This window comes from Malaclemys terrapin, chromosome 18 (assembly GCF_027887155.1).
Source record: "Malaclemys terrapin pileata isolate rMalTer1 chromosome 18, rMalTer1.hap1, whole genome shotgun sequence".
NCBI lineage: Eukaryota > Metazoa > Chordata > Testudines > Emydidae > Malaclemys > Malaclemys terrapin.
In genome coordinates this window covers 8,239,990-8,265,369 of record NC_071522.1, presented here as the reverse complement: position 1 = coordinate 8,265,369, position 25,380 = coordinate 8,239,990, and the positions used below count along the sequence as shown (strand labels likewise).

Sequence of the window (25,380 nt, the reverse complement as noted above, 5' to 3'; positions counted from 1 at the left end):
CAGAAAAGGTTGAGAAGAACAACTGAGTTAGGGACCAATTCCCTGCTGTGTGTCCAGAGAAGGGGATTCTGTTGAACAAAATTATGGATGCCCCAAATCTTAATAATCACAAATGATGGGCCCCCCAAATTGCAGGCACCCTAAGTGACAGGTACATGTGTAGAGCTGGAGTTGACCTCCATTGGCCATGTGTCCAGTGGGGGAAGTGATGGGGGCTGCGGCCCATGGGTAGGGTGACCATATGTCCTGTTTTGGCCGGCACAATCCCTTTTTTTAACCCCGTCTCAGCCATCCCGACTCTTTTGATCAGTTGGCAAGAGCAAACGGGACAAATGCCCACTTTTGTCAAAAAAGTGGGGTGCAGAGGAACGGGTGTGTGTGTGAGCAGCAATACCAGCCTTGGGCATGGGGGGGAGGCAAGGCTCCGGCAGGGCTTGGGCAAGCAGCAATGCCAGTCCCAGTCTTTGGGAAATATGGTCACCCTATCTAGTATGTGCGTCGCTGCTCGCCCAAGCCCTGCCTGCCCCTGCGCAGGGAAGGGAGCTTGGGAGAGCAGCTCGGGACAGTCCCAGGGTGTGGGGGAAGAGCTCAGGCCAGCCGTGCAGGGAAAGATGGTCACCCTACCCATGGGGTGCAATTGAGCTGGGGCGTGTGATTGGGGCTGGGGAACATGGAGACCCTCAGGGGCATTGGAGCTGGGGGGGTGATGGGGACTGGGGCCTCAGGGTGCTGGTGTGTGTGTGTGTGATGGGGACTAGGCCCCAAGGGAGCTGGGGGGTGATGGGGACTGGGCCCCTGGGAGCTGGGGGCCAGAGGAGCTGCGCCCTTAGGTGCAATGGTGATGGGGCCCCTGGGGGCTGGACCCTGGGTGCAAAGGAGCAGATGGCGGGGGGAGGAGGGGCGCCCAGGGACCCTGACCCGGAAGTACTACCCGGTTGCCATAGCGCTGACGCCGGCCCGGCCGGGGAAGATGGCGGCGGCGGTGGCAGTGGCGGGACCTGGGGAGGAGGCAGCGGGCCCCGAGCCCGAGCCCAGCGGCTCCATCCGGCGCTACCTGGCCCGGCTTGGCGCGCTGCGGCCCCTGCCCGGCCCGGCTCAGGAGGGCGAGAGCGGCCGCCGCACCGAGCTGCACCTGCTGTTCGACCAGCTCATCTCCGAGAACTGCGGCCCGGGGGCGCCGGGGCCCACGGGGGCGCCGAGCCCGCAGGTAACGGGGGCCCGAGCCTGACACGGGGCGGGGGGCGATCGAGCCCGCGGGTACCGGGCTGGGGAATGAGCCCGACACGGGGCGGGGCCAAGCCGGTCCAGGCGGGCTCGAGGGACCGGCAGGGGGAAATGGGGACCGGGGTGGGGTGGGAAGGGAGGAAGCTCGGTGGGTGGGGGGGGCAGGATGGGACCCAGGTGAGTGTGGGATGGAAGCTGGGGCGGGGGCAGGGAGGGGCTGCACCAGCTCGGAAGGGTTGGCGGGAGTGAGGGTCTGGAGTAAAGGAAGCTGGGTGGGGTGGGACTAGTCCTATCTCCTAATACTCTGCCAGGCTATCACTGAGGGTGCTCCCTTGCTGCCCCCCCCCCCCCATGGTTTGCTCTCCCTGTGGAAATGCCACCTGTCCCCCAGAGACTGATCATGATTTAAACCATAACATGGAGGGGGATGAGTGTTGCTGCCCCAGTTGAGCGTAATGGTTCAGTACAGGCCTGTTCTCAGCCCACCTGTAGGATGGAAACGTTCAGAATGGCCATGTCTACACTAGAAACTTGTACTTCTTTCCTACTATCACGGTGTAGGTAGTGGTACAGCCCCTAGTCTGGATGCACTTCTGTCAGGATAGTTGTGCTTTATGTCAGTATAGCTATTCCCATATGGGAAAGGGAATAACTATACTGGCATAAGTCACCTTTATACTAGCATGGGTATATCTAGAGCTTTTACTAACGAGTATAACTGTTTAGGTTAAAAAAAAAAATCATCCCCTAACCAGCATAGTTATATTGGTACAACTTTCAAGTGTAAACCAGATCATTTTGGCGATCCACTGTTGAACCAGTTTCCTTGCTGTTGCAGCCCCACGTGCTTACTGAAACAACAGTCAGGGAATTGTAACGTTAACATTAGCTCTGCTCCTCTGTTGCAATTCACATATGGGTCAGGCGCCCTTTGTCCACTTCCTGGTGTTATAACCATGTTAACTCTGCCTGCTTCCCCTCATCTACCCTCTTTATATGGCTGATAGACCTACTAGCTTATCGATAGGTCACAACGCACCAGAGCTGGCCAAAAATTGGAATTTCCAGTTTATGGGAAATTTTATCATTTTGAAGTTTGGTTTCAGAACAAGCCCAATTTTTTTTCAAAATTTCCCAAGAACTAGAAGTTCCAAAATACATTGTTTCTGAAAGGAAGTAGGTTTCCTGGATTCCCCATCAGTCCCTCTGTGAAATTGACATTATTCATGTCAGTTTCACAGTCCCCGCCCCTTTAGCAAGTTCTGGGACAGGTTGGCCATGCCCACTCTCCCAGGACTGGGGACCCCAGAGCCTCCAACCTCCTGGGCAAGTTGGCTCCCTGGGCTGCCTGAATCCCATAGCCTGGGAAGCCAGCTGCCCTGAGAGTTGGGAATCCTGGGGAGCCCAGCTCAGTAGCAGGAATCCTGGAAGTCCTGAGAGCCCCAGCTTGCGTTTAGCCTCTCAGGCTCCTTATTGTAGTGTCAGAAGCCTAGACCCTGCAGTGCTGTCTACACAGCAGCTGGGAGGGCACTTCCAAGTGCATGTAGACATACATGCACTAGCTCTTGCAGGCTAGTGCTCAAAAAATAGCGGTGTGGCCATGGTAGCATAGGTGGCAGCTCGGACTAGCCACTCAAGTGAGTACCTAGGGGGTCAGGTGGGCTTATACTCGGGCAACTAACCAAAGCCATCATGACCATGCTGCTGTTTTTAGCATGCTAGCTCAAGTCTGTCTATCCACCCTGGGTAGCATCCTCCAGCTACCACATATACATACTCTGAGAGTCACGGCTTTTAGGAATGCCATGCTTCCAGCTCTCGCAGCAGGGAGTCTGGAAGCCATGGCCGAGTTGTGCTGTAATAGTCGTCTGCAGTGGGGTAAGGTCAGTGGTAGCAGACATCTCTGGTTTATATGCCATGGGTAGGAGAAGATGATGGACATAATTAAGGTGGTTGTTAGCACTTTCTTTGACAATTTCCTGTCTCTGCAGCATTTAGATTCTCAATTACTGCACAAGTTTCAGAGTAACAGCCGTGTTAGTCTGTATCCGCAAAAAGAAGAACAGGAGTACTTGTGGCACCTTAGAGACTAACAAATTTATTAGAGCATAAGCTAAGTGGGCTGTAGTCCACGAAAGCTTATGCTCTAATAAATTTGTTAGTCTCTAAGGTGCCACAAGTACTCCTGTTCTTCTAATTACTGCACAACATCTTAGTAATTGTTTTGTCGGGGGAATAAATTAACTATGCAAAAATGAAGATAATTTATTGCGGGTCTGTTGTATATAGCATGCTACTCTGACATTCAGTAACAGTCTTTAATTACCCATTAGTCTTCCTATTTGTTTTTCACAGCAGTCGCCCAGCTTTTCTTTTCATTTTGGGAAGTGCTTAGGATAATCTTTTCCTTTCACCCTAATATTTTAGACATTGCTCCTTTTTCCTTTCCTCTGTTCCTTGGTTTCCTACCTCCTCTTTTTTCTTTGGCCTTTATTATATGTTATGCCTTGGTCTTTAAATATTATTTCTCTCAGTGCTGGTTTCTTAAGTGGTATTTTGCATGTTTAGAGGCAGTTGGATGCCTATGTCATATGGACAATCAGTGGGACAGTCTACTCACTAGGTGCTCTGTTGACTTCAGTTGTGCTCCACACAGAATCACAGGACTGGAAGGGACCTCGAGAGGTCATCTAGTCCAGTCCCCTGCACTCATGACAGGACTAAGTTATCTAGACCATGGATCCAGGTGTTCTGCCCTTGCAAATCCATTTGCACAATTGAGACCTTAGCTGGTGGGATGGTCTCTACTCTGGAGCCACAATTTTGTATTGTCTCAGTGATAAATAATCATTAAAGCTTCTGCCTCTTTTTTTTTTTTTTCTCCAGGATGTTTGTGCTCTACTTGTTCAAGCCTGTCAACTGGTTCCTCTCAATCAGGAACATCTTGTCAACAAAGTTTGTCAGCTCATTCATCATTTACTTAACAGATTCCAGGTATGGAAAATTTGATGGTTCTGTCCCTACCCTTCCAAGCACATGGATGTGGGCCAAAAGGGCTCTCGCCTCCATGAGGCAGAACCAATAGAGAGGACCTAATATGAATGTGCTTGGATTTTCACCTTCCTATTCATCCTGCCATTCTTCTGATCTACAGTCCTAGCTTGGCTATGTCTGGCTAAAGGGTTGCTGATGTAAGAACTACATGTGCTGACCCTCTCACAGGAGACAAAAAAGCTTGTGTATCATGCCTTCAGTCTTGGGGAAAACAAGAATCCCGTGGCCGTTTCCTAAATGTAGGCTGTTTCTGTAGCAGCATGAATTTCTAACAGCCAAATCATTTGAGTCACTACCCAGCTAGAGGAATGTTACCCTGACTTGAACAATGTGCAATATAATAAGGATGCCTTTTGGAAGTTCTTTTTAAATTCTGTATTTTTATATGATGACAGGTAGTGGTTGATGAACAGAATTTGGATTTTCTTCTGTCCTATTCCATCTCTGCTCTCAAACAGTGCAGCTCTTGGACACACACTGAAATTCTGCAAGCCTTAGCAGCTCTTGTTTACAACAATGGACCTAACTGTCAGAAGGTAGGTTGAAAGCTGTGCTGAATTTATTGCTAAGAGAAAGTGAACTCCAAAGCCTCAGATTCCCTACACTTCCTTTCCTCCAAAAGAAAAGAAAAATGTCATATTCCCAGACACACATCCTCTCAACATTAACTCCTAACATAGTGTCAGTAATTGAAGGGTAAAGCACATTACAGGGATGTTACAAATCCATGTTACAAATCCATGAAATTCAAAGTTAAGGTTACACTGAAGAGAAATCCAAACATATTAAGGCAAGAAATTCACAGTGAAGGCACCAAACAACTTTAACTTTGCCCTGTTGTGAGGCTGTACAATAACCATAGCATTATGTTTTACTGTTTGTTGTTCCAGATTAGATTAAATTGTTTTAATATACGCTTCAGATTTTTTTTCATATTTTTTCCACTTTTAGCATCATTATAGGGCAAAGTAACCCCAAAGCAGCCAGAGCACACGAGCCAGTTAATCATTATCTGCTTGTACAGCTGCTTAGCGTCGCCAGATCAGCACAAAGCAGCTACAGCACACTGGTGAATGTGGACCTTAATTTGCAATTGACTTATTGGTTTAGATGGTTGTGTGAAGGCAGGCCGGCCCCTGGTGTCCCCATCTCAGCCAGATGGAGAGTTGACCCTAGACAGAATTGCCCTTCTGCAGCATGTGCACCGCCTCCCTGTGAGAGCCCATTTCCTGCTCTAAGGGCAGATTCCTGTGCAGGAGTGGGCTTTGGATTATGCACCACTCTCCAGGGTGTTCAGCACACAGGGCCGGCTCCAGCGTTTTTGCCACCCCAAGTGGCGGGGGCGGGGGAGAAAAAAAAAAGGCGCAATCGCACGATCAGCAGCAGCTCTACCGCCGACGCTTCATTCTTCGGTGGCAATTCGGCGGCAGGTCCTTCACTCCGAGAAGGACTGGGGGACCCGCGGCCCAAGAGCCGGATGTGCCGCCCCTTTCCGTTGGCCGCCCCAAGCACCTGCTTGCCGCGCTGGTGCCTGGAGCCGGCCCTGTCAGCACGCTCCCTCGGGGCTCCTGGCGCTCAACGGGAACCTGAGATTCAGGCAGCAGCAGGATCAAACCCTCATTGTACAATGGAGCCGAAATAGCAGTGCCATGAGAGCCTTTCAAGCACTGATGCCGAAGTTAGCATGAAGCTATCGGCTCTTTAAAGAGCAGTGACAGCTGCGCTAAGTGGCCTACCACTGTGAACTCCTGACACCACTGACTCATTACAACCAATATCATTTTTGCTTGCAAATTAGCTGTAGAAGAAAGGTATTCATGGGCTGAGTTACCTGTGATGTCACAATGATACCTCTTAAGAGTTCCTGAGCTGTTGACTTGAACCTGTCTGTAGGCTGTATAACAATAGCAATTAGATACAATTGTTAATAACTTAGCTTAATTACAACCTAGTATCTTCAGATATAGTCTGTGTACAAGATATTAATTAACTTTAATTATCTGCAAAATGTGAAGTGTCTATGTTGTTCCATTGTTAAGAACTTTTGGGACCGAGAAAAGACAAACGCAGACAGTAAATTTCTTAACGCATTTTTAAATTAATTTTACTTTATAAACTAGTTAACGGATTTACTTTTAAATGCTCAGAAAATTCATTCTATACCCAAAGAGCAAGTGCTGTAAATTTGGGAAGGGTGGGCCATATTTTTCATTCAAAACAAGGAGGTTGCAGCTCTGTTTAAGTACAAAATGGAACGTAGTCTGAACTATAGCGTCATGACCAATGCCTCCATAATAATGAATGACAACTTTGCAACTGAACATCATTTCTAATCAGAGGATATAGAAATCTTAGTTCTGTCTGAATATCAGTCAAACCTATTCTGTAGTTGGTATATTTATATCTAACTATAAGATTTAAGGAGTAGCTTGATTTATATCATATTGACTGTAGATCTGTTGTTCTGAAGTAAAAAGGGAATTTGCCAATTGATTTGCATTCACCAGACCTGACTGTGTATCTTGTTGGCCCATAGTGACTGTTAATGGTTTATTTTAGTATCTCCCGGATTTGCTGGGGAAGAGCGGACTCTTGGTACAGTTCAGTGATCTTGCTCAGCCTGACGTGGAACTCAGGAGGGCAGCAGTACACAGCATGGCAAATCTATGTCTCAGGTATTAAATCAAGTCTTTTAAAGTGATTTGTATGGGTGCTTTAAAAGATGGGTGTCTGGGAATGCTGACAGCCAGCCTGTTCAGTCCACCTGCTAAGCACAGTAAAGGCAAGAGCAATGCGATGGTTTCAGGGCCACGTTGATTAATGGGACTTTGCCTTTTGATTAAAGCCAAAAGAAGAAGATTTTTTTTTCCCAACAGCTTTGTTCTGTGTTACATCCTGGAAGTTATAAACATGACTTGTGTGTGAAAGTTAAAACTGCAGTGCTCCTAGCCGTTGTCATACTCATTCGGGGAAAACCAGGAATTCTCAGATTTCCAAAAATAAATTATTATTAAGGACATTTAATTTAAGAGGGGGGGAAAGGCAGGTATGTTCTGGTACCTGGTCTGTGCAGCAGTAGTCAGTCGGTTAATGTGGTTGTTAATGTTTGTGAAACAATTGATTACATCTTGCATTGGGATTATCTGTTGCACTGGAATGGTTGGTCTATGAATGATTTGTTATAAGATTCCAAGAATTAATAAGTTGATGCCAGAGCAAGATCTCATTACATCTGAAAACCTCCACTAAACTATTCAAATACAGAGGGACGTTTTTTCTTGTTTGTCTATGACAAACTTAGACTGAATAATTTATTAGTCTAAGCCAGCAGGAGTTTAGACCTGCTCTAAAGAGCTTTGCAATTATGAAGGAAGGTTTGATGTCCCACGGAATGGGACCCTTAAAAAAGAAGAGTCTTCTGAGGTCCTGGATGAGGTCACTTAGATATGAGCAAAGTGCAGCGTCTGGTGGTTTTGAATGTGATTTTCTAATTGGATTCTACTGTCAGGAAAATCACTTGCAGTATTTGAGTCGTTTGGTGAACATTATCAAACGTGCACACCGGTGACTTGAAGTAATTAAACATATGGGCACCAGCTGCTTAGGGATCCAGCACAAAGAAAGTTGTTTAATGAGTCTAGAGCCACTGCACTAATGGTCATGTTATGATAATCTGATATGCAGGTAGCACAGATTGAAGTGGTGTAGTGATTGCCTTCTTTATATTCATTAGTAAAGGAAGATGGGTGGCTATTTAAATAAAAAAATGGTAAACATGTCACTGCATTAAGGCAGTCTGTGTTTTCACAAAAATGAAGGAAAATGTAAAAGCCTTTCAGGGTCATATTAAGGGCTAAATTGTATCCCAAGATATATGCATGCAGCTTCATTAATTCACCTGGGCACCCGTGTCTGAGGACATTCCCAGCAGAATAGTGACACCGCTCCTGTTGGTGTCATTCTGCACCTACTCGCAGCCTGGAAAACCAAACTTAGGAATCCACTTTAATCAGGCAGGAGAAGCCAAAAGTTAGAGTAAATTTAAGGTGTACTGAGATTTTACTAACCAGTGTTTCCAGATAGTATTTACGGTGCTAGAGTTTCATCCTTTGTAGGTGCCAAAGTGCAGTCCCACTCCATGTCTCTGCTATGCTGGGGAGGGAGAGATCTGAGCTTTTGTAACGTTATCTGTAAGAACAGTTTGTATAGCTTTATATTGAAAGCCACATCTTGACCAGCTGCATCCACTTTCATTTTAGTGTGCCTGGACAGCCATACTTGGATGAGTCTTACAGAAGTCTGTGCTTTCAAACTTTCCTAAGTGTGTTACAGTCTTCAAAAACTTCTGATGTAGATGACATCACTTTTTGTATGGTATGTATGAGTCTAATCTGCTGAAATACACTAATTATAAAGTTATACTACGTAAAACTATGTTTTGCAGTGGAACAGCTAGACAACTTTTAAAATTTGATTTGAAATAAGTAAGTCTGTTATAATCAAAGGCTTCCTGTTTGGCAGAGGCTGTACACATCTTGTGATTTGGAATATTGCCAGCTGAGACTTCGCTAATATCTCTAACCTCATTTTACTTGAGTAATATGAAAGTAGTTGCCGGTATCTCAGTGGTGCTAAGCAGTCATGTTGTTTTGCACAATATAAGGTATGAAGTTCATAAGTTGAAAGATGCTGTATTTGTGTGTGTTGCCTAATTCAAAGTTATTTTCAGCTGTTACAGAATGCTCTGAAAGGTATCCAGTCACTCTTAAATGGTGGGAAGATGAAGCTAATGCAGACTGATCAGCTTGGGTCCCTTCTTGCTGTATTAAAGGTGAATAGTTTCTTGGTTTAAATCCACTTTTAGAGAGACAGACTGTATAGTGTGTGCTCCTGTTTCACTTTAAGTGGGAAAAGGTAGAGAAGACAGAAAAAAGAATCAGGTGGAGAGTTGATTGAAAAATGGAATGAAAGACATGGAAAAAGGGGAAAAGTTCTCTCTAGAATATGATAAAGCCTTCAGTTCTCTCACTTGTACTTCCTCTCACAAAGAAGGGGGTTGCAACGCCTTGATGGTTAAGAGGCAAGTCTCCCATTAGCTTCAGTGCTGGACCCTTGCTAAAATCCTTCTAGAAATAGTTGAATTTGGTTGCCAAAATATGTCTGATTAGAGAATCAGAATTACTATGCAGGCATTTTATTGTGCTATTTGAGTCTCCTCATGCTGACTTACCTGCCATTGGCAGCTTGGGTGTGAGCTTAGGGAGACAAGACCCAGAGAAGAAACTCGTAAGGTAAACTGAAAACAATTGGTGAGCACCTGAATGTACGACAATTCTTTGCACATCCAACTGGATTTCTTGTTACTGTTTTAGAAATGCATGTTCTATGGGCTTCCTGGACTGAACGTGGAAATGCCTGCAGTCTTGTACCCAGCTCCTCTTCCTCAGTATGATGGACGATCACCTGTCAAACAGGAGCAGTCGGAATTGAGCACCATTAAGCAAACAGGGGTAAACTTAAATTATACCACATGTTGATTTTTGTGTGTGTTTATTTGTTTTGACTGGATATTTCCTGTTCTGGTGTTAATGGCTGAAAGTTCCTTCACGTGCTCAGCGTGTGGTGTATTTCACATTGCTTGCCTTAATGGCATTGATTATAAATTTCTGCACTGATTAACAAATTGCTCGTAAAGTCAGATGACTAAAACAGAGGGTTCTGCAGCGATTGATTTGATTGACTCTAGCTGTGTGCATCAGTTATTCATTTGTAGTCAAGAACTTGTGGCCTGCAGATGTGGGACTGATGGTGGCAGACTAGCTGTGGCATTTTCCATCACAAATTACATTACTTCTCTTCTAACACACAATCACTTTTACTTTTTCCTAGGGAAGTCAGGCTCATCTAAAAATGAGTTGTCTCCCTTGTTTAGGTATCTCCGTTTCTCTCTCCCTTTGCTGTTTATTATTTAACCCTGTAAAGTGTTTTGGGTTACAGATTACATGAAAGACATTAAACAAAATAAAGCTGTAGGGTCATTTTGTTGGCTTCTAATCTTCTTTTAAAGTTAATGAATATCTCCTATAAATCCAAAAGAGCTACAGGAACATGTACATAAAACACCTGAAAAGATATCCTACTGTTAAGTGTCTCAATGTAAAAATAGTTTTTTCTAAAGAAAAATAAAGGAGAATTGTGGAAACTCTTGTAGTTACACTGATAGTTGGAGGTTAGCATTTATATATATCTAGAGGTTTGTATCCAAAATGTCCAAGCAAACCAGTCTTGTAACATGTACCTATGGGACATTAAGATGTTGTTAATAAGTTTATTTTATCGTCTTAATAAATGGAGTATGGAAGCTGAAATCAATTAAGATCTGATTGTCTTTAGCCAGCCAAAGAAAAAGTTTTGGTCACAGGTATTTAGTTACATACATTAATTATACATACACTGACAATCTGCCTCCCTACAATAAGCCATCTATCTAGGTGCTTATAAAATATGCATCTCCATGTTGGTGAACTTAAGTACTGACCGCGCTGGAGTTTATTCATTTATGCTACTTTTTGGGATTTTATAGTCTCTTTTTCTCAGAAGTGACTTTGTTATTCAAAGAGATTTTCAGAATAATAAAATCTTTTCTGGTTGCAAAATTCTTACTTTTGTCTCAGCATTTTGTGTTATTTTTTCCTCTTGACACAGACCCGAAGGAAAAAGTCCAAGGGGAAACAAAAGAAAGGACAATTGGGGGAAGAAGTGAAAGAAGAATTAGAAAGTGATGTAGGAGATGGAGCAATCCATGGAATGGATATATTTCAGTTACATTCAGGCAATGCACAAAATAGTCCTTGTCTGAATCCCTGGAATCATGCATTAGATGCTGCTTACATGCCTGCTGGAAAGGATCACTTATCATCATGCCATCCCACCTGGAAAAGAATCAGCAGCAGTGAGTCGGAGTATTCTGATGCTGAAGGTGGAATACAAAGCAAAATGAGGTTATTGTTGTTCATGTCAATGTAAAGCATGGAAGCAAATAATACTGTGATTCATAACAATCGTGCTTGTGTGGCATGTTAAATGATGCTTTTTGTCCTTTTTGTAGATCTGGCACCAGTTTTGCACATGTGCAGCGTTTTACTCACCCTTCCACTCACACAATCCCAGTACTGGATTCTTAAATGAAACTTTTAGTGAAATCATTTAATGTGATTTATATAATTTATTAACTAAGAAAGTTGAAAGGTGGTAATTAGTAGTAGTTTGAAAGTAAACTGATACTTTCTTTTCTTTTTTTACCTTTTGGCCTTCGCTATTCTACTTGAAGTTCTTGTAGCTAGTCAGGAACCTGAATAAATGAGGTCAAATCAATTATTTTTTCAGAGCTGCTATTAATTCATCTTTTTGTTTCATTAAAGATCTTATCAAGCCAAAGTTCGTCAAGGGGCTTTAGCCTGTTTCCTTTCCACTATCAAATCAATAGAAAAAAAAGTTCTTTATGGCTACTGGTCAGCATTTGTTCCTGATACACCTGGAATAGGCAGCCCACAGTCTGTGTCCTTGATGACTATTGCATTGAAGGATCCCTCTCCAAAGGTAAGGGAATTTGCTGTCCTGAAAGCCTTGTTTTTCAAGAACTAGTCTTCAGATTTGCCTTCCTTGATCTTTAGTATAATAGAGCAGTCTTGCTGGGGTCTTTGTGGCCTGTCTCACTGTATCACAGGACTAAGAGAGGCCGCATTATTAGGATAACAAAGGATCTGTTATGTATGTAGACCCTAAAATTATGAGACCGGGTTATTGGAGTTAAACTTATTTTTCTTGGAGAAAATTTTGAGGTGACCAAAGAGTTTCCAAAGGGTATGAAAGGAGTTGGTCAAATTAGAAGAGAGTGTGAAAAGTTTTCTTTTATATGTTAAGGATTTGTCTACACAGGAAAGTTCGTGTGCAGCAAGCTACAGTGTGAATTTAAACCACAGTAGCTACTCTGCACTAATTCCGCATATGGACACTCTTCTTGCGCACTAAGGGTGCCCTCTGGAGGTTTAGTGTAGCACACTTCCAAAGCGTATTAAGCTAATGTGCACAAAGGCACTCTTACTGCACACTCAGTGCGTCCGCATGGAGAATTAGTGTGGAGTAGCTAGTGCTCACCAGCTATTGTGGGTGTTTTCTCTATGTAGACAAGCCCTAAGAGGTTCAAAAAGGGGGATGGTCCCTTCAAATTGAGAAATGGTGGCGCTTCACACACACACAAGCTAAATGTATGGACTGCTGTACCAGGGAAGGCAACTGAAACAGAATATGAATGAATTTGAGAAATCTCAGTTTGTTTCTAGAGGAGGCGGCCATTAAGGTGAGTGGTGAAAAAAGCTGGAAAGTGCTGATTAAACCAACCCCCAAAAAGGACAGGTGTATTGAGCTGGATGGGCACTTTCCCTTATCATTTACAAACAGCTAGTTGATGCATAGTAAAGATCTGCAAGGTCCAGAATCGTGCATTTTAGGATGCCCTGAATTCCAGATGTGGAGGTCTCTGTGGTGATGTTGAATGGTACAGGGCAGAACATTTATAAGCTTTTGCTAGGAGAATCCAAGGAAACCTGAGGGACGAGGTGTTGAATCCCAATACCCCAATAATGAAAAGAAATGGACACCGGATAATAAGTGAATTGCAAAGCCAGGCCTGTGAATATCTGCTGTTGACCTGCAGCCATAACATTTGTGCAGTTAACGGAGTACGTACTCTGCATACTAACATGTATGCAAAGACGTTCTGTCTTAAGTGTGTTGCAAAATGCGATCATGCAGAGCTGGGTTCCATGTTAGCATATTCTGCAGTAACTTTTTTTTCCCCAGCGAGTAGAAAGGTGCTGTGTAACAGGCACACACAGAATGTGAAGAAGCAGGATAAGGAAAGTTTTTGACATTTACCCACAGTTTCTTTGATTGAAACAGAATTGAAATATTGTATCGTTTCAGACTCGGGCCTGCGCTCTTCAAGTTCTCTCCGCCACCTTGGAAGGTTCTAAGCAGTTTCTTTCTGTTGCTGAAGACGCACATGACCATAAAAGAGCTTTCACTCCTTTCTCTGTAACGATTGCTTCCAGCATCAGAGAGTTGCATCGCTGTCTGCTGCTAGCCCTGGTGGCAGAATCCTCCTCACAAACCCTTACACAAATCATCAAGGTACTTACACTTACTTTGAACGTGCTTACATTTTGTAAGTGTCTTCGATTCAGCCTCAAAGCAATTTTCTAATGACCTTCAAAGCAGACCTCATGCTTTCCAGACATGACTGAGACAGGGTGATTATGCAAAATTCCTGAGAGCTGCCAGGGTCACAACAGCAGTTTTTTCTCTTTCTTACAAGGCTTAGCAAATTGAGTCTGTCTGGAAAGTCCCATTATTTCTCTAAAATATTCCTTCTCTAGCTCGATTTTTATGGTTGGTCATGTTTGATCACAATAATTGTTCTAGAAGCAAAGCTTTTGGGACAAATTTTCAAATACTGACCAATTCTCTTCAGTTATTTGCAAATGTAATCAGTGTAGCTGCCTAAATGACCTAACTCACAGTACAAAATGAGAGAGCCACATTTTCAGTTTGGCCTCTGTCACCTCTCATCCAGTTATCTCTTGTGTGTTTTAGTGCCTTGCAAATTTGGTATCGAATGCACCGTACAGCCGTTTAAAACCTGGTCTGTTGACAAGAGTTTGGAACCAGATAAAGCCATACATTCGACATAAAGGTTTGCATTGCGCTGGGCTGGATTCTTTTCTCACTGTATATGTTGATTCTTAACTCAGCACGAATTCTTAATTGCTAGTATTTTTTTATTTTATTTATTTGTTTGGTTATTTATTTATTTAGAAAAATTTCCCATGATTGGTAACTATGTAAATAACTCGACTGTTTAGTGGTGTTTACCTTTTATTTTATTTTTCCATATTCTCTTTAACAGATGTTAATGTCCGGGTTTCTAGCCTCACGTTGTTAGGCGCTGTCGTATCCGCTCAAGCTCCTTCACCAGAAGTACAGTTACTTCTGCAACAGCCCAGTTCTTCCGGACTAAGTAACAGCGGCACCGCAACCCCTCATCGCGTCAGTTCCTCTGAGTGGTGGCGAAGAGCCCCACCTTCACAAGGGGAACCCACGGACAATTGGGAGAGTTCATCTTCAGAGCCTTGTTGGCTCATTCGTCTTTGTATCTCCACTGTTGTTCTGCCCAGAGATGATTCCTATTCTGATAGCGATACTAGCTTCATGGCTGGTACTGTCTATGAACCTTCTCCTGTTCGACTGGAATCTTTACAGGTAGGAATGGACAACTGCTAGAAGAGCCAACTAAATGTATGAAACTAAGAATAAATATCAAATCTCGCCAGTATCGGCCGGTTTTTCTGCCCTTATGATTTGGTAATCTTGTTTGATGATAGGGCGTGTATGCATCTGGTAAGAATTGGGAGTATTCTCTATGTAAGCCTCTCTTTCCAGTGTTGCATCTAAGTTAAATCTTGACTAGAAAGATCTTCTATAAGTGAAATACTAACAATAGATGACTTTTGCCTGAGTGAAGCACTGTATAGGAAGATTGAGACTCATAAACTCACCTCTGTTATTCTTTATGCAACAGCGTAGAAAAGTATAATTTTGTCACTTCCATCCCAAGGAAATTAAGCAGCCTCATTCCCTTGCCAGAGTAATGGATGCTTATCACAGCTGGCTTCATTAACCAGGACAGCCAAACTACAGGAGATTCAAGGCTTGTCACTTTTGCAGATTCTCTTGTGCTTAGGTAGTAGTTAGCTACAGGAGAGCTCATTTAAACTTGAGAAATGAATGTACTGCGAGTTCTTGCTTGATAGTGCTTTCAACATGTTCTGTTAAACAAGACAATAGAATCTACAGGGCCCAAATATCTTTTATGTTCGCTAGTTTGTGTTGTACTTTCTGGCTCTCATGTTAGAGTTTAGTGTATGGTTACTGCATTGACTAAAACGTTCTCTCTCTTTTCATTTTGGTAAATTCCATTCAGTATTTTTTTTTCCTACTCTGCAGGTCTTGGCACTTCTTGTGAAAGGCTATTTCTCTGTGGCTCAGAGCTATTTGTTAGAGCTTGGAGAGGTGGCTTGCAAATGCATGGAGGAAACAGATCCGTCCATTCAGCTCCACGGTGCCAAAGTAAGAGCTTGGAGAAATGCAGATAGTGTTTCTCTGTACATATGCTCTAAAAGTATTTGTAGTTAAGCTTGATGTGAAAATACCTTTATTATAATTCAAGACAATTGTATGGAAAGAGCTCTGAATGTGCGTCTGTGTCTATTTCATGCAGTACACTACAAACAAGACCTATCCCTTCTCCATAGTATAGCTACTTGTGCATTACTGTACTCTAGTACATCAAGAAATACAAGTTTTGGCCCCAATCTTGCATTCTTTTCACACACATAATTCCATTGAATGCTGTGGAAGCATTCCAGAATTGGACCCTTATTTATTACAGTTGATTTGGGAGTTTTCATTTTGTTCTGGATACCATAAGACATTTCTATCCATCTTGGCACAGAAGTTTGCTATGTTGCCCTACTTGGAGACGTTATTTAGGAAGGGCTTTTCCACTAACTCTGAGCTAACAGTCATAGAGTGTAATATAAAATAACGTTAAATTACAGACTTCATTCATTGTGTAAATGACTGAGGTTTGTGCTAAGTATTTCCATAGTCAAATAATACTTGAGTTTGCTTTGATAAGGAGCCAGTTCATTTTCTTTTTCTTGGCAGCTTCTGGAGGAGCTGGGCACAGGCATAGTACAACAGCATAAACCAGATTCAACCATTGCTGTCAGTGAGAAAGTACCTGTCAACTTGGTAAGTATATGGACTTTAGAGGTGGGATTCCACCTAATTAAGCCTCATGTCGTGAAATCTGCAGCAAAGTGATTGAACCTGAATGTGGATATAAAGTGGAGGGGGAGTACAAAGTATCTTTAGATGCTGGTATGGTATACACTGAGTCAGCAAACTATGATAGTGTAAAGATCTACAAATAAGCATGGATTGTAAGATTTTATTGTGATAGGCTGTTTCCTGCTATTAAAATGAACTGACAAGAACTGCCGTTGTTGATACTTATCATTTTAACACTGTGTGTGTTTGCGCATGCATGTGTGCGTTCTATCCTAATACAGATACGGCAACCTTTGTCAAAGCCAAATAAACCTCCTGGTAAATATCAAGCTAATTTCAGAAAGTGACAGTGAGTTATGATGGGCATCTCTTGTCTGACTACTTGAGACAGAAATTTTTTACATAAAGGGGTTCTGTCAAGTTTGGTTAGGCCTAAAATTAGACCTACTAGCATTGTTTAGATTTGTGGACAAGTGCTTTTTATGAGACACAAGTATTGACTGTACACTTTCCCTTTGCTCCTGCTTTCTGCAGTAACTTTGGGTTCAGGAAGAATATTGAGGAGCTCAGATACCACATATGATAGGGGTGCTCTGTAAAACCCTAGATAGATATGCACTACAGCCTCAATCACATTTCATAGTCAAGTGCTCCAAGAGCCTACGTCAATAGTCTGCCTGCTACAAGAACTGAGTAGGTGGCTGATACCCTAGTGCGTGTGATCACCGAGAAATCCATTGCTTGGGGCTGTTTTTGTCAAGCTCACTGAAGCTGAGAAATTGGGATTCTGGCACTAATGTAGGTCTGTTAAATATTCTTTCTGTGAACTGAAGGCTATTTTAAAAATAATTTTAGGGGATGTTAATAAATAAAACAGAAACGAAACAAGCAGATCGAGCCAAAACATTATTTGTACAACTAACTATTTTAAGATTTGTAATAGTCAATTTCATGCTCATTTATACCCACTGATGTGATACTAGATATGTTTTAAAGATGATCTTAGAAAAGACCATCCATTTCAGAGATCAGAGACGTGGGCAGTATTGTCAGGCTCATCTGACACCAGCATCAATTGTCTAATGGTTTCAGTTGGTAAACATAATTTCTCCACTACAGGTTGTAACCTTTTGGACTATGATGTTAAATGGCCCTTTACCTGGTGCCCTTCAGAATGCTCAACATCCTACCCTTCAGACAAGTGCCTGTGATGCTCTTTCTTCTATCTTACCGGAAGCTTTCGGCAGTCTGCGGGTAAAATACGATATCTTTTTAAGTACTAGAGTCTTCAGCTTTTATCCCTCTTAACTATATTAATATTGAACCTGTGTTAAATTCATATGAAGGATGGAGTCACTGCTTTTTTTTTTTACATCCAATCTTCATATTTTTTCATATTAAAAAACCCTGTGTAAACAATCTCCGATTAAGATTGGAAAAGGCATGCTTGGGAATATTCAAAAAGTTTGATTGTAGAGGCATTTTAGGAGATAGCTACTCAAGCAAGCAGTAGACTGTTTTGAGGCCTTGAATATTAATGGCCTGGTTGAATAGCTTGGTTGTGTTGCACGGCAAACAAAGGCCTTTAGAATCTCGTTCTGTGGGTGAGATGTGGAAGATATTGCTATTTTGCTGATAAAGTTCAGCGAAGCATGCAGACAGCTGAACTGAAGGCAGTGGACTGATGTTCACACACTTGGTTTTTTTTTCTTCATTTGGCTGGCTAGCAAAATGTAGCTGAAACTGTAATGTTTGCTCTCTCAATTGCAACTGAATCTGATGGCATTACTCTCCTTTTACACAATGAAATATGCTTCTGTACTTTAAAGCCTTGGCAGCATATAGCCACTGTATTGTGCAGCTCCATTCATGTCACTGTGCCCTGCTTGCCTCAGAGAACCCGGCCAGGTCTCATTTACAGAGGAACTGCTAATGCAGCAATATCCCTGGAATTCTGTTGGTCCGGCTTCTCCAAGCACAGTGTGTACTTCATCTCTCTGTACTTTGATCCCACTTCCCTTTCAGACTTCGGTGTCAGTCATTGCCCACTTTGACCTATGGCTCTGATGCAGCACAGTTGACTTGGCTGCAGGCTTGTGTACTCACAAACTGTACAATGTGAACTTTAACATGCTTTATGATCCCTCTTTAATGCTTTCACACTGAAGAGTGACTCTCTCTCATGGCATGTTGGCTCCCCTACAGTTACAATCGTTCCTGTTCTAGCCAGGTGGGTAGTGAACCTATTGTCTGCCCCAATCCTTTTTGTTGCTCCTTTTTCCCCAGCACACATGCCCTAGCTGGTTGCCATTGTATCACAAAGATACAGCTTGGGGAAATCAGCAATGCCCCGTTTACCAGCGTTGGGGTAATTTGTTAAAAGTGGGGCGTTCTCCTGAGTAGCATCCAAATGCCAGCCAGCTCTTCCACTTATTTGCTGTACAGGAATATGGGACGTTCTCATTGCTTCTGTAGACTCCTGGTGTTCGTTTTTTAAAACACACGTCAGTTCTTAGCTTTTTCTTTTCCCCCCCTCCCCAAAGAGGGGGCTCTGCAGTACAATATTGTCACCACTGTTCTCTTTTAAGGAATGCGTCTCTCTATTCCCATTGCTAATTGCAGGATGACCGACAGATACTGTGCATCACGCTACTGCTGGGGCTGAATCACAGTGAGAATCCCCTGGTGAAAGCTGCTGCTGCACGAGCCCTTGGAGTCTACGTCCTCTTCTCATGTCTTAGGCAGGTTAGCAATGGGCCGTTATTATCTGACTCGGAACTCTTAACAATGCATTTGTTGAGCAGCAAGTTGTAGAGCATGAGGTTTCTTTGTGGGAAGCAGGCCTCCCTCTTATGCCAATGGTAATACAACACGCTGAGATATTAGCTGGAAATATTCTGGCAATTTGCTGGTGCTTCTTCCAGCCCTGCCCGCTCTGTTCTATGGGCACTATAGGCAATGGAACCCATGCAGTTTTGCTGTGTGAAATGTGGCAGGAGGTGGAGTGTCTGTAGGTGCAGTGCAAGGTCCCCACTCTCCCCAGCCCCTTTGTCAGGTGAAAGGGCCAGCTAGGTATGAGGAAGCTCTAAAAGCCCTGGTTCTGGCTGGGAGAGGATTGCCTCGGTGCAGGAGCTGCAGAAGGCAGCTGTAGGGCTGAAAACTCCTGCACAAGCCCTCGCTTGGGGGCATGTGGAGGGTGGGGCTGGAGCAGGAGGGGCATGTCCGGAATAGGGTCACAGCACGTAATGCTGCAGAGTTTCCAGGCAGCGTTGTGGCCCATGAGCAGCTGGGGACAGGTTGCCGTAACGTAGACAGGCCTAGTACTGTCCCTTATGGCAGGGGCTATGGAGCAGCCCAGAATGGGGAGCATGCAAAGTTAGTTAAGAGCGATGATAGCCCCTGTCAGGACTGCGAGTTCTGTGCCGTCTCTCTAAGAGGTGCAGCTGAGTCTGTCTCTGTGTACTGTAAAGCTCCCTTCAGCACAGCATGCAGCGGGGCCTGGGGGAAGTGTTTGTGTATGGCCGGTGGATTTGCAACTGTGCAGGTAGACCAAACTGCCCTTTGGAGCCATGTTAACCCATCTGGTTGCAAGAGAGGATTCCATTGTTTTTGCAACATGGTTGTGAAGTCTTACATGGGTGACTATTTTGACAAACTTGAACCGTAGCTGAAGTTGAAATTTTAGTCTAAAATATTTTGGAAGAAAAGCTTTAATCATAGGCAAGGAAATGGAAACGAAATATAACATGCCACAAAAGTGAAGATTAGAGAGACAGCTCAACAGGGAGTTTGGAGAAGCAATTACTTATTCAACAATAGCATTTGATGAGTATGAGATTGTCAGTCCAGGTAATTATGCTTAAATCAAAGTAACTAAAGTACCAATGAAATTAAAATATGCAGTGAAATCATGTAGAAGCAGTCACCCAAGAGAGGAGCAAATTTGGACACTTTAGAGTTAGATTGTTAACTAGAGATGAAACAAAGCTGTACTGGGAACATTAGAGATACTTTAAAAAAGCTTTTACTTAGCACAGACGGTTGCTTTAATGGAGCTGGTGTTTGCAGATTTCACTGTGACGATAAAGACAATGAAAAAAGAACTTCCGTTCATTTTAAAAAAACAACAAAACTGTTAATTTTCTAGGATGTGATGTTTGTTGCCGACACAGCAAATGCTATCCTGAATTCCCTCCAGGACAAGTCTCCAAACGTCCGTGCCAAAGCAGCCTGGTCCTTGGGCAACCTTACAGACACGCTGATTGTCAACATGTAGGTAGCAACATTTTGGCTAATAAAACTTTATAAATGGCTTGAGCTCTTGATTATTAGTCCCCCAGTAATATATGAATTGCCATACCTGGGCAGACCAATGGTCCAAATAGATCAATATCCTGTATTTGACCGTGTTCACTACCATAAATATTGGAGAAAGGTGCAAGAACCCTTGTAGAGGACACATTATGGATTAATGTGCCTGTACCAGAAGCCTCTTCCTAGCCACTCTTAATTAGAGTTTGCCTTATGCCTCAAAGCGTGAGGATTTGTATTCCTACCTTCTGTAACTTGTGGATGTTTTCATTATCCAGATCTAATCCATTTTTGAATTCCATCAAACTCTTAGTTTCATATCTTCCACGGGTTATGTATTGCATAAGAAAGAGATTTCCTTTTATCCTTTTTATATTTGTTACATTTTGATTTCATTGAATATCCCTTTGTTCTTGTGTTACATGAAAGGGTAAATAGGATAGTGAATATATTTATTAATCAACCCCAGTCTTAGTACAGAACGATGGACAAGCCTGCTGTTAACTTTTTGCCATATTGAAAATTTACCATTGATTCCTATGTTGTTTTCTGTCTCTCAGATAGCAATTTATGAATGTCTGCATTTCATTAGTCTTATTGAGCTACCAGCAGGCTTTCCTGCAATGATGATTTACATTTTAAATTAGGTGTAATATCATATGCTTTTACTGTGTTCAGTGTTTGTCTTACATCTCAGCATTTTAGTTAAAATCAAGAGTATTGTCAACTTAGTCAATTATGTACCCTATATAGAGGGACTGTATTTTCTCTTGACAGAAGGGCTGACTCTGATCTGGTCTTTTCCATTTCTGACTGCTCTGATCCTGGATGGTGTGTGGTTTATTTTTGCTAGGGAAATGATGGGGCAGAGCTTCCAAGAGGAATTCTCAGATCTCCTACTACTGAAAATGTTACGATCAGCAACTGAAGCATCCAAGGACAAAGACAAGGTACGCTGCAGTGGGGCAGGGAAAGGAATACATCCAAGCATAAAGCCAAAAGCCAAGTTAAAATCACCCATTACTTGCTTTTGACGTTTTATTACAACGTGTTTTATTTGAGTAATCTATAAGACTGGCGTAACCGGGGAAGTTGATGGTAGTAGTTGCATATAAACACATCCTATGTGCTGTATTGCAAAATATGTTGAGACGCCACTGACTGGCATTACCATAATCCATATCCACCATTAGAGTAGTGTAGAATAAAATAATGCTGTCTCCTCTGGAGATGTGGACTGCTGGCATCTAGGTGTTTACACTGAGTGAAGTGCAAAGTGTCGCTTTTTCTTGTCAGTTGGACACAGCCTAAGTTGGTTGGAGTTCCAGGCGTTTTGTAAAGCCTGTCTTATTTTCCCAGGAACTTTTTGAAGAGGCAGTTTGAGGGGTTGTTTTTTTGACAGGGTCGGAGGAGTGTTTTTTTGGTTTTTTTTAAATAACTGAAATTATTTTGTTTCAGCACTATATGCATTTAATTACTTTTGTATATGCACCGAGAGGCCTTGCCAGATGCATGTTTATAAACTGAAAATATAATTTGTGCTTTGTGTTTCAGGTAAAGAGCAATGCAGTCCGGGCCCTAGGAAATCTGCTTCATTTCCTTCAACCATATCACATAGTAAAACCGAGATTTAGTGAAACCATTAAGGAATCCATTCAGGCCCTTATTTCTACTGTCCAGAGTGAGGCCACCATGAAAGTACGGTGGAATGCATGTTATGCGCTGGGAAACGTATTTAAAAACCCTGCCTTGCCACTTGGTAAGTAAAATCTTCCTTTTTAAAAAATTTTCACTGACCTTTTTGGGAACGCACAATGAGCTGTGCAAAAAAAGAATCTTAAGGTTGTGTTTTTACTAAGAATTGATCTGGCATATGTATGTGTTTGGAATTAAAAAAAGAATGTTTCTCTCGAAACCAAGGGCAGAATCTGGCCTAGAATGTACATTTGATATTTATTAAATAGACCTCATTCCTGCAAACACTTATGTACATGCTTAACTTGACTACATTGATTTTAATATGGCTACTCATGGTAGTAAAGTATGTGCATGTTTGAAGGATCAGGGCAATAGCAGGTACTAGATATGAGGGTTAGTGACTCAGGATAATGTAAAAATATTGGACTCGCTAATAAATTTCATCCTTCAGTGAAACCAAAACAAAATAAATTAAGGCCTCTGCCTTGTAATAAATGGCATCTACTCAATCACTGAGCTTCCAAAAAGTATCATTCTGATTATCTGGAAGAATTGTTATATAAGCTACACAAGTGGAGTCTAAATGTCATGTCACTTGAGTATATTTTTTTCAGATATAGAGGAAAAGGCTAGAATATTTTTTATTTCAATAAATCAAAACACAGTTGATAATTTTCTGTTTATGGCAGAAATCCTGAGTCTTCAAATGAAGACCAGGTTGATCAGTGTAATAAATCTTTGTGAACAGCTGCTTTTGTAACATTGATTTTGTATTTTTTATTGACTGCAAACTTGTGCGCTTCCTAGGAGAAGCTCCTTGGACTGCACAAGCCTATAATGCTCTTACATCAGTGGTGAAATCATGCAAGAATTTCAAAGTCCGAATCAAATCCGCCATGGCCCTCTCCATCCCTACCCAAAGGGAGCGCTACGGAACCACTGAACAGTTTTCCCAGATCTGGAGTGCGTTGGTTATAGCTTTGCAGAAGAGTGAAGACACCGAGGACTTTCTGGAGTTCAAATACAGTGCCAGCCTGAGAACGCAGATCTGCCAGGCTCTGATTCATTTGTTAAGCTTGGCAAACAGTACAGACCTGCCATTCATTAGGAAAACTATAGCAGAAAATGGGGATGTGATCAGATCCTATGTCTTGCAATATATGAAATCGGGGGTTGAAGAAGATGAAGCAGGAATACACACAAACTCCCATGAAAGAGACCGATTGTTGAAAAGAGCTATTGAGCACATTTGTGGTATTGAGGAACTGTCAGAAGGCAAAGCTAAAGTATTAGTAGCTGCTTATCTAGAAGATATCTTGACAAACCACATCAACTCCACTGAATTGACGGAGGCTTAGGAAGAGAAATCTATTGCAGTAAATTGTGCCTTCTGATTATATGCAGAGGGAAGTACACCGCTTCCATGTATGCAAGATGTCCAGGAGAGAGGTTTCCTATTAGCAACATTAAAACATTTATTTCAGACTTATTTGAATCAGTTGAAACTCTTGAGAAAGTTCTACAAGGCTGAGAAAAAACATTTAATCTCATTTACTTTCCTACTATTTAGTTCGTTGTAAATTGTCTCCATTTGGTTTGGCTGGTGACTGAGCTGATACCGAGTTATCATTCTGAAAACAAATGTCTTTTTATTCTTTGTATATTTTATAAGAACAGAGCCTTTTTATGAGCTCGTTTCCAAAGCCTTTTATCACGGTTGGCTGCTATCTTCAAAAGCTTGCCCACAAAGGACACGGGCAGAATTGGTATTTTCTGCCTTAGCTTTTCTGGAAATCAGATTGATCATAAATATGGAGAGTTGGTATACTCTTCTCAGCATGACACATTTGTCACATTTATTGCACTAGTACAATAAACTCAAATATCAGTTGGAATACTTGAATAACAGCTTGATGTAAATCAATTCTCACACACTTTATATCTACTCTGGCCCCTGTCCTACACAGGAGGGCTGCTTCACTGGTGCAGGGCCATTGACTTCCCCTCTTCTCAAAAATAAACTCCTACCCGAGTCTTGGACTCATAGTCCCAAGTCTGATCATACAGTACAGCAGGCAAGATGCTATCCTACCAGCCCAAGAGCTGCAGCTGGTTTCTTGAGGGTAACCATGTTCATAGCATATGGGCTGAGATTTTGGCATAGAGGATTTGGGAGTCTAACTCCCTTAGGCCATATTGAAAATCCCAGGCATAGTTTGTTCGTTTGATCTCTGCATATAGTGCTTAAGCACTACGTGGCTCTGTCTTCCAGATTTTGTTCCTATTTTGTGATTTAGCTGGACATGTCACCTCTTGAGTATAAATTATTGAGGGAGGGAGAGAGGGATAGCTCAGTGGTTTGAGCATTGGCCTGCTAAACTCAGGATTGTGAGTTCAATCCTTCAGGGGGCCATTTACGGAACTAGAGTAAAATCTGTCTCGGGATTGGTCCTGCTTTGAGCAGGAGCTTGGACTAGATGACCTCCTGAGGTCCCTTCCAATCCTGATATTCTGTGATTCTATTATTTGTTACTTTTATTATGGAGTATGTTTACAGGTACAGGGCTCCCACCTTGCAACTGATAGCATGCAGCAGGACTGCTGCACGGATTGGCTTCCCTATTGACCGATCTGTGTTTTAGATAGGCACAGCTGTGTGTGACACTTCCAAGGGCGGAGGGTACCCAGGGTTGTGTGGCACCTGGCCCCCACCTGCCCTTCGCGTGAAGAAGTCTTGTTTGTGCCTGTTGTGGATCAACTTCCTGAAACCATGAGCTTCTGGCAACACAAGCACTGTCTCACAGGCCTCGCTCCCTGTACAGGTTAGCAATAGGCATACATCAACCCATGTTCCACTGGGCACTCAGGAACTCTTAGAACCATGGTTCCCAAAGGAGTAGTATACTCTAGCTTGTAAGATTCAACTCAGGATCATCGCATTACTTAACGCACCACACATATAGTGAAAACAAGAATAAGTTTATTTTCAAAGACCAGATATTCAAGTGATAGTGAGACTATTGGAAACAAATGGCTCCATATAAAACAAAATCATAACATGATTTCTGGAGCCTAAGCTTAACTAACAAGTTTCAGAGTAGCAGCCGTGTTAGTCTGTATCTGCAAAAAGAAGAACAGGAGTACTTGTGGCACCTTAGAGACTAACAAATTTATTAGAGC

At 42.6% G+C, this 25,380-nt stretch overlaps 1 protein-coding gene across 1 annotated transcript; it reads left to right on the top strand.

Moving 5' to 3' along the window:
* The first annotated feature begins 970 nt into the window (after positions 1–970).
* On the top strand, positions 971–24,042 carry HEATR6 (HEAT repeat containing 6). The gene is made up of 20 exons (XM_054008500.1): positions 971–1,207; positions 4,111–4,218; positions 4,674–4,814; positions 6,838–6,953; positions 8,538–8,652; positions 9,008–9,109; positions 9,651–9,788; positions 10,984–11,279; positions 11,700–11,877; positions 13,264–13,470; positions 13,933–14,032; positions 14,246–14,598; positions 15,343–15,465; positions 16,066–16,152; positions 17,311–17,445; positions 18,814–18,936; positions 20,339–20,463; positions 21,356–21,452; positions 22,057–22,261; positions 23,008–24,042. Exons 1-20 carry the CDS (start codon positions 971–973, stop codon positions 23,556–23,558), a joined length of 3,537 nt encoding a protein of 1,178 aa, XP_053864475.1. The 3' UTR covers positions 23,559–24,042.
* Positions 24,043–25,380: the final 1,338 nt, after the last annotated feature.